At 42.0% G+C, this 8,848-nt stretch overlaps 2 protein-coding genes and 2 non-coding genes across 4 annotated transcripts; all 4 read right to left on the bottom strand.

Annotated features, from left to right (window-relative positions):
- Positions 1 to 10: 10 nt before the first annotated feature.
- On the bottom strand, positions 11 to 92 carry TRNAS-CGA (transfer RNA serine (anticodon CGA)). The gene has a single exon. It is a non-coding gene; the product is annotated as a tRNA-Ser (tRNA).
- Positions 93 to 574: 482 nt separating this feature from the next.
- On the bottom strand, positions 575 to 4,202 carry LOC141825744 (adenylate kinase, chloroplastic-like). The gene is made up of 7 exons (XM_074713133.1): positions 3,920 to 4,202; positions 3,581 to 3,679; positions 3,143 to 3,271; positions 2,925 to 3,059; positions 1,929 to 2,075; positions 1,658 to 1,732; positions 575 to 958 (listed from the first exon to the last, which is right to left on the bottom strand). Exons 1-7 carry the CDS (start codon positions 4,139 to 4,141, stop codon positions 845 to 847), a joined length of 921 nt encoding a protein of 306 aa, XP_074569234.1. The 5' UTR covers positions 4,142 to 4,202; the 3' UTR covers positions 575 to 844.
- Positions 4,203 to 4,698: 496 nt separating this feature from the next.
- LOC141825741 (serine/threonine-protein kinase-like protein CCR4) lies at positions 4,699 to 7,270 on the bottom strand. The gene has a single exon (XM_074713129.1). The coding sequence runs from the start codon at positions 7,165 to 7,167 to the stop codon at positions 4,891 to 4,893; it is 2,277 nt and encodes a 758-aa protein (XP_074569230.1). The 5' UTR covers positions 7,168 to 7,270; the 3' UTR covers positions 4,699 to 4,890.
- Positions 7,271 to 7,729: 459 nt separating this feature from the next.
- On the bottom strand, positions 7,730 to 7,811 carry TRNAS-AGA (transfer RNA serine (anticodon AGA)). Its single transcript has one exon. It is a non-coding gene; the product is annotated as a tRNA-Ser (tRNA).
- Between the last annotated feature and the right edge of the window lie 1,037 nt (positions 7,812 to 8,848).

Genomic DNA, 8,848 nt, shown 5'->3' on the forward strand with positions numbered 1-8,848 from the left:
AAAAACTAAACGTCGACAGCAGGATTCGAACCTGCGCAGGCAAAGCCCAACAGATTTCGAGTCTGTCTCCTTAACCACTCGGACATATCGACAGTTGTTGGTAAAGAACGTGATTGTAAATATAATTAATAATTTTATATGCATGTTTCATCTTTAAATACTATTATTCATAATTATTGAATTTATGCATATGGATCATACTTTACATTACATTTTATGCAAATTTTCATATTGTTAAAAATATCCATTGCTCTTATATAATTTTTACAAATATTTTCCATATTTCTCATCTTTTACTAAAGTCAATATCTATTTTTTACAATTATTTCTTGTTTATATGCTTTTAATGATCTTTTGATCCAAACTCATGGAAAAAACCAAAAAAAAAAACACTTTTTTTTAAAAGAAATTGATAAATCCTTTATAGTTTTGTATATTTTTAAATAATTTCTTTACTTGTTAAAGAAATAGTTTTTAAAAAGTGAGAATGGCCATGCCCAACTGAACACTAACGAACTTGAGTCTTGTCAATCAACAATCCTATGAATATGATCAAGTAATTTCTTAAGGGAGCCTCACATTCCCAATCAACACCAGTTAGCAGAGCTAACCGCTTCAAGCATTCCATGCACACTACTCAAAACTAACTTTTATGAGTTTAAGCAAGCACAAATAAAAGATTGGGGGAACGCACTTATTTAAAGAATTTTGAGTTTTTAACTGACAAAAATGTGAAAAACATGTATTAATAAACAACAACAATTTCAGTAGGAGCCTCCTCGGAATGTCTAGCTCTTCTGCATGCCACACAATTCCATGTTCCCTCAACAAGTCCCCTAATCAGCTACACAGCAGCAACCTTGGAGTCCAGGCTGGCTTGTGATTTCTTCTCTTTTACTGAAGACAATACCTTGTCTATTTCAGCAAATACATCTTCTTTTGCAGCATCTCCGTTGATCTGGGACGGCATCAGAAGTCAGAGTTAAGTATTGATTACTTGAGTTGGAATTTGTTTATTAACATAGTAATATGATTGGAAGGATAAAAAAATCTTGAAACTAAGATTAGTTATGGATAAAGAAGCACTGCTAGTTGCATTTTCAGTTGTTTATAAGCACAATACTGCATGTCAACAAAGTCATAGTTGTGAACTGAGTAAATGATCTGTGTAACCAACCCCGAATAAGGTCTACTGCTTGTTGCAGTAGTTGACACTTGAACAAGTAAATAACATCAACTTGTTTTTGCTGATTGTCGTGGCATAGGAATACTCATAAAATCCCACACGCAAAATAAAAAATGAAATTGATTTCATCAAGCAATTTTTGATATCTTCTCTTAGTAATAGGGATCATAGATCATAGAGTAAGATAATCCAAATCATTTATCTCAAGAGGATACATTTACTATTCCCTGGATTGGATTTTGGCTTGATGTTTCACCTTTACTGATAGATCTACCATAAGTGTCTTTACTTGATTTCCTATTTTAAACAATGTGTTTGTTCTTTCACTATTTTTGATGCTTTCTAAGTTATCATTTACAGAACAAATCTCCAAGATGTTGTAGGTCTAGAAACACATTCGAAATTGACAACATCTGTTACAGATATAGTGGATCTTCAATTAGAAGTGTGAGAATGAGTACAATTACATACCCTGACTATGATGTCTTCGTATGTTGAAAGTACATCTTCAACATTTTGGTGATGAGTCTGCAACCTCAGTTTTACCTTTAGTTACAGAAAAGAAAAGATGAGAATATTCATGCATTAAAATGTAAGTGTAAAGTGCATAGGTATTAGTAAAAGTGTGATGTCAGAATACATAAATAACAACTGAGAGAGTGTAGTCTACCAGTAAGAATAGAAGAACTTGAAGAACAGAATATGTTAGGAAATATAACCAAATATGTGCTAAAGAAAATACCTTTTCCTCTGTATCATCAAAACGCTGTGTAAGTCTTGCTGCGATTTCTTCATTCTCAGGCGGAGAGAATTTCAGGTGGTATATTTTCCCAGTTTCAGGATCAAGCCTTCTGCCAACAACTCTTTCAACAAGGTTTTCTTCAGAAACCTGTAAGAAGCATGATCTTTAGATGTCATTCGCTTGTAGAACATATTTATCTTTATATCTGCAGTCAGTGGATAAGATGTCATAGCCAACATATTTGTCATAAGAAAGAAAAAGGATTTGCAAACTTATGATTTTATTCTTTCTCTCTCTCTCTCTCTGCAAAATCCCAATCGAGAAATTGTAGATAGAACAGGTCATCAGAAGCATCATACAAATATCGAGTACATTTTAGGATTCCAAGAGGAAAAGAACCACCATGTCATAGAATTTATCTTACTATCTTGAAGATGCAAATCATTTTTCCAATGTAAACAAATTTGTCAGGGAGAATCTTAGTGGAGAATATTAGGCAGCTTTAGCTTGTATGTTTTAACTCTCGGACATGAGAATTGAGATAACTTATTTAAGAAAAATGCCCTAAAGCATTTTTTTAAGCAAAAAGTTATGGCCAAGGTCCAACAGTTGCTTCTAATTTGTGCTTCAAACTACACGAGATAGTTACTTTTCGCCTTTTCCCCTACTGTTACCTGATTCTCATAGTCTAATAGACAACAAAGTTTTCAATTCACTTAATAATTCTTTCCATACTATCATGCCCACTGATTAATTTTAAAAAAATCCACCAAGGTTATGTCTAACTTAAAATTTAACAGTTTGTTTAGCCAGGAAAGTCACCAACGCACAGCATTGTCATTGAGATAACAATAAACCAAAAAAATCATTTTCTTTTTCTTGTTTTCTGTTGCTAGGATGTAAACAGTACTCGACAAGTAAAGACATGAAATAGGAATCAATTTTTCCTATACGGACCAAACACCATGTTAAAAAAAGCAAAAGAACATTTCTTACATCGAGTAGTATAAAAATGTCAGGTCTAATTCCAAGTTCTTCTAATGCTTTTGCTTGTTCTAAGCTTCTTGGGTATCCATCTAAGAGCCATCCTTTTTCTTGAGCATCTGGCTGGAGAAGTCTGTCTTTCACCATCTGTTAATACAAAAAGCAACAATCTTATAGTCATTGTAATTAGGAAAAGGGTGACACAAAAGATGAAATTACCATTCACATACCATAACAACTATTTCACTTGGGACTAACAATCCCTTATCCATATATTCTTTAGCACGTTTTCCCTTTTCTGTTCCAGCTGCAATTTCTTCCCTAAGCAAATCTCCTGCAGCTATATGAACCAACCCATACTGCATAGCAATAACCACATGAACAATTAATTTCCCTTCATTGGCAATTAAAATGCAGTGAAAACTCATTGGGATTGCAAAGAGTCCATACATTTCATATGCAATCTAGTACACACTCTTTTGAACTAGTTTTATGGTCAACTCATAGAGAATAAGCTGCTTCATAAACGATGACACCATGAATTTTTCACCGCCATGAGAGGTTTATTGATGATTAATTAAAGTCATAACCAATTAATAATGTTCCTATGTCAGCCACATCGGTGATATTAAGCATGTATACCGAAAAAGATATGATCTTTCACCTACTTTATTTTTGATAAGCTCGCATTGCGTTCCCTTCCCAGATGCGGGTGCTCCAGATATCATAACCTTCAAACAGTCCTCAGTACTCATGTTGACCTCGACCTGATGAGCACATTGAAAATGAACAAAGGCGAACAACTAATTATTCGATTGCATTCAAAACATCGTTAAGAGTAAATAAAAGATTCAAAATTTTCTCCCAATCGACTTCCGATCGGCATAATCAGCTAGGATTCAATTGGAAATACCCAATTTCTGATCCCAAATCCTAAAGATCACACCTTTTGGCTTCAAGACCAAACAAAAACCTACAGACCTGCTAAATTAAAATCAGAAGAAAACCTCGGTTGATTGTTTCGAGACCGCTGATGTCTTGGGCGGAAACTGGGAGGATATCCTGTGTCCTTGGCTGCTTCCGTGACGCAGAGAGATTCTCGGTCTCTCCGGCAAATGGGAGAAGCTGACGGCTTCAACTCTGAGCCGATTGGGAGGGAGCAAAAACAAAGGTCCGGGCTTTGACGTAGCTTTCGTAGTCGTCGCCGAAGAAAATGCTAACGACGCCATGACCGCTCCCTCTCTCTCTCCTTCGTTCCTCACGGATCCTTTGGGACTGCTGGCGGAGAGGAGGAACCAGCGGACGGCGAATAAAGAGGCGTCGTTTCATCCCCGCCGTAGATATTGACTTGTTGATTCGTGCTGAATAAGCAAGATTTCAACGGCGTTGATCTTTTGGCAACTGATGGCTCCGGTGCCGGGACAAATCAACTGCTGTTGTGATTGTTTTTTCATTGTTCTAGTATTTCCCCCTTTTATTTTATTTATTTATCTATTTAAATATATTTTAACGTTATTTTTAGACAAAAATAAATAATTATGAAATCTAACACAAACTTATAATATTCTAACATCAATTTTTTTTTAAAAAAAAATAAGTAACGCATACTTTCAATTTGGTAGCAAATCTATAATATTATCAATTTTATATATTAAGGTAATATTTTATAACAAGTTGCAAAATCCATTGTTCAATAATAAAAAGATTATATAGTAGTTACTCGATTAAAAATCATATTTTTCACAGTAAATCATTATCAATATGGCATTTGATTTTAATCTCTATTTAAAAAAGTATACAATGTGGTAAAGTAATAATGCCCTAATTTATTATACATAAATATAATAAAATAAAAATTCATCTAACATTGATTACATGGCATTTAGTGGACGAATATATTTTAATCAATAAAATAATGAAAAATGGAATTATGAATTGGATTTGGAAAGAGCAATTTATGGGAAAACACCCCCAAGTTTTACGTTATTGGATCACATGAAAATCGGGGGCGATGTTCTTCTCCGCTACAGAACCGTAGGGCCCGCTTCAGTGCCATGACCACCTCCCCCATAGCCGGCCGCCGCCGCCCCTCCGCCCTAACGCACTCCGCCGCCAGGTACCCCATGTACGCCATCGCCTCCGCCTCCTCCGCCGACGTCGCCTCCACTCTCCGGTCTATCAACCGCTCCACCTTGCCCACTTCAATCCACGGCACAGCCATCTCCACCAGGTTCCGCGGCGTCGAGCTGCCTTCTCCCCCCTCCGCTGTCTCGCCCTGATGCACCGCCTTGCACCCTGTCACCAACTCCAGCAGCACGACCCCGAAGCTATACACGTCGCTTTTCTCCGTGAGCCTCCGGAACTGGTAGTACTCCGGATCCATGTACCCGACGGTGCCGGCGGCGGCGTCTACGCTATCCTCCTCGTTGGGGCTCGTCAAAGACAGTCCGAAATCGGCCACCTTCGCCGTCCACTCCGCGTCGAGCAGTATGTTGGTGGACTTGATGTCTCGGTGGATGATAGCTGGCACCGCGTAGGAATGCAAGTACTCGATCCCCCGGGCCGCATCGAGCGCCACCCTCAGCCTCGCCGGCCACGACCTCAACGGAGACGACGTCCCCATCCGGTGCCGGTGGAGGTGGTCATGGAGCGTCCCGTTGGCCATGTATTCGTACACCAGCACGCATTCGTCACGCGCTCGGCAGAACCCTAACAAGCTCACCAGGTTTTTGTGGTTGATGCGGGAGAGCAAAGCGAGCTCGGATTCGAAGGCGCGTTCCCTTTGTTCCCTGCCTCGGAGGCGCAGTTGCTCGTGCCGCCGCGATACGGGGGTCACGGGCGCCGCCTGGATGTCGGCACGCTTGATCGCGACCTCGCGTCTGTCGGGGAGCATCGCACGGTAGACCGCGCCGAAGCTCCCGGAGCCGATCTTGTGCGACTCTGAGAAGTCGTTTGTGACCTCGAGGAGGAATTGGATTGGGAACTCTTCGATTGTTCCGGTGCTGGTCCTGCCTTCGACAGGCGGTTGCCGATTCGATCCGCCCGAGGTTTCGTCAACGGTACCGTTCCTCTTGTTCTTCAGCGTACGGGAGACCAAGAAGGTCAACAGGGCAACCAAACCTAATCCAAATCCCACTGATCCAAGAACCAAAAGCAACACCTTTCTCTTACTTCCTACTTCGATTCCTTCTTCAGATGCTGGTGAATTGTTCGATGAATTGGGGTTGACCTTGAATTTGCAGGATTCACAGATCGCTTCGTCTTCGGAAATGCACATGAAGCCGGAGCCCGGAAGCACGTCGCAGGGGCAGTTCGTGGCCGGCGAACAAGTCCCGGGCAGCACGCGATCATACAGAGTGTGGTTCCGCCGGAACACATCGTTCCCCCAGCAAACCAACGAGTAATTGGCCTTGACGATGCCGCAGATCGTGTCGCCCTTTGCTTGTATCGCCACGAATTGCTCGCCGGCTAGGTAGTCCGGCAGCAGAGCACCGCTTCCCCAACAAAGCACCGTTCCATTCGATTGCAGCACGCAGGTCTTGTTCTCCCCCAGCGCCATTGCGACCACTTCGAGCGGCACCGGATCAAACTGCGGCGCAACGCCCCAGCAGATCATGCCGCCACCTGTTTCGGCTCCACAGGCGTGCCTGGTCCCCGCGGCCACCATGCTAAATTTCCCGGCCGGTTCCTTCCCAACAATCTCAGTGTCATTCCCGAAGCATCGTATTGTATCGTTGCGGAGTCGGCCGCAGAGGAAATCCCTCCCAACGGCGATCTCACAGAAGCTCGCCTCATCGGGAACAACCAGCGCCGCCCACCGCCAGCATCGCAACCGGGCGGCGTCTCTGCTCAGGCCACATACGTGGGTATCACCAGAGGCGAGCGCGGCGAGCGGCGGACCCTGGTAGATCTTCTTCTCATACACATCCGAACCATGGCCGTGGAATTCCCACCACCGCATGTTGACATTGGAGTCGCCGTCAGCGGGGGCGGTGAGGCCGCAGAGGAAGCCATCGCCGGCGGCGACTGCCGAGTACATGGCGCCGTAGGAGTGTCGGCGCCAGCTGGCGGTGCTGGTGCATGTCAGATCGAATCGCCTACCGGTGACTTGAGATGGCACGAGGGCGCAGACCAGGGCGCCGTCGGCGAGACGGGAGATGGCTACCGTGGAGAAGGGGGAGGAGAGGGCTAAAAAAAGGGACGACAAACTCAGCAGGAGGTGAAGATGAAGCTTGGATTGCGTTGAAGAAGGCATTGCGATGAGGAAGCGTCGATGGCGGTGGCGACGAAAGTGGTCATGGTAGAGGAGGACGAGAAGGAGAAAAGAGGGAGCTTTGAGTGCCTGGTTTCTAGATGTTGATGCATATTGAAGCAGATGAAGGAGGAGGAAGGACGCGGCTTGGAAGACTTGCTAATAATGGCCATGGACATGGACAGATTCCTTTCAAATGTGAAGAAGAAAATTGGCTTCTATTATTTGGCCCCGAGTACACACTGCAAGTCTGCAATTCAACTTTAATTTGGACTTGTTCAGATTAAAGACTGAGAGTCGAAGGAGCACTAACTTTTCTTCTCTTCCATGAAAACGATAGCACAAGAAAACACACGGAAAGAACACACATTATGGTCAATCTTTGTCGCTTAAACTTGTTATCCTCCTCCATTGTTACATTGCATAGCTTTTTCAGTCTCCATCTCTGCCTCACTCTTCTTTGTTTCAAGCTATGCCCGGGGACAATCATGTGATGTTCAAATGTGTTCTTATAAGGAGAATAATTAGAAATGAGAAGAACGATTGGACAAAAAAATCTAATTGGCGTGGTCGGCAGGATTCGAACCTGCGCGGGCAAAGCCCACATGATTTCTAGTCATGCCCGATAACCACTCCGGCACGACCACAAGATGTTCAAGTGGTAAAAAGATTGGAAAATATAGACTACAAAGGAGATGAAAATTCAGATGAATTGTTTTTATACAATTAGTAAATATTAATTTATTTTTTGTTTGATTTTGATCTCCCATGAAATGCATGCGTTTACAGTAAGTATGAAGTCACTGATCAGATGGTCCCATGAAATGCAAACAGTAAGTATGAAGTCACTGATCAGATGGTCCCATGAAATGCATGCGTTTTCAGTAACCACTCCGGCACGACCACAATACCCTCCTGCGTCGTAATCAATTGATTTTCTCGATTTACCTCCTCACAGATGGTCATGGGGACGACCGTGTAGAGCTAAGGTGACGAATCCACCTTTTGCAGAAAAGAAGTCACTGATCATAGCTTTCTCAAAAAATCACATAAAACCATGTATATATACACACACACTTAACTCTTGGCCATCTCCTAAAGCAAAGGCATCTCCTTGTTTTGAATATGCAAACTAGCATATATTTGAAAAAAATGATAATCCCAGTTAGTCGCATTGACTCAATCTCTGGGGTGACCGGTCCAGTCCCACGGAAGTTTCCCACCGACCACCAGGGTAAATCGGGAAACACACGCAGCGGCCAACTTAAATGCCCAGCATCCTTTGATTGCGATCCCCATTTGAAGAAAAATGTCTATAAATACGTCGTAGCTAGGGATTGAATCGCAGATGTCTGGGTGACAACCTAGATATCCTACCGCGGCACCAGGGTCCCGGGGACAACTAGCATATCTTTGAAGATACGAGACAAAGTTGATTTAGTTGTATAGCCATCTTTTTTGATGGCATATTCTTTCAATAACATATTTGGAAGATATTATGAGACAAGTAGATTCAACTAGTTGAGAACTATCTTGTAATTGGACAATGAAATATATTGTGTTAATAATTTCATCATTAATAGTTTATCTACTTAATCGAAAAGAGAATTGACAAAATTTGATAATATTCTATACGAAATTTTATTATTTTGCACATATTTTTTATATTACTTCTTTTATTTTG

This window comes from Curcuma longa, chromosome 3 (genome assembly GCF_044706935.1).
Source record: "Curcuma longa cultivar G26 ecotype Majalengka, Jawa Barat chromosome 3, ITB_CL_G26_1.1, whole genome shotgun sequence".
Taxonomy (NCBI): domain Eukaryota; kingdom Viridiplantae; phylum Streptophyta; class Magnoliopsida; order Zingiberales; family Zingiberaceae; genus Curcuma; species Curcuma longa.

Bases quoted from the DNA above. Each gene is read 5' to 3' on its own strand.
- LOC141825744 (XM_074713133.1), bottom strand. From the start codon at position 4,141: ATGGCGTCGTTAGCATTTTCTTCGGCGACGACTACGAAAGCTACGTCA. The intron at 3,060-3,142 runs GTATGTGAATGG...TTGTATTAACAG, and splicing joins CAAGTGAAATAGTTGTTATG to ATGGTGAAAGACAGACTTCT. The intron at 2,076-2,924 runs GTAAGAAATGTT...TGCTTCTTACAG, and splicing joins ACATTTTTATACTACTCGAT to GTTTCTGAAGAAAACCTTGT.
- LOC141825741 (XM_074713129.1), bottom strand. From the start codon at position 7,167: ATGCCTTCTTCAACGCAATCCAAGCTTCATCTTCACCTCCTGCTGAGT.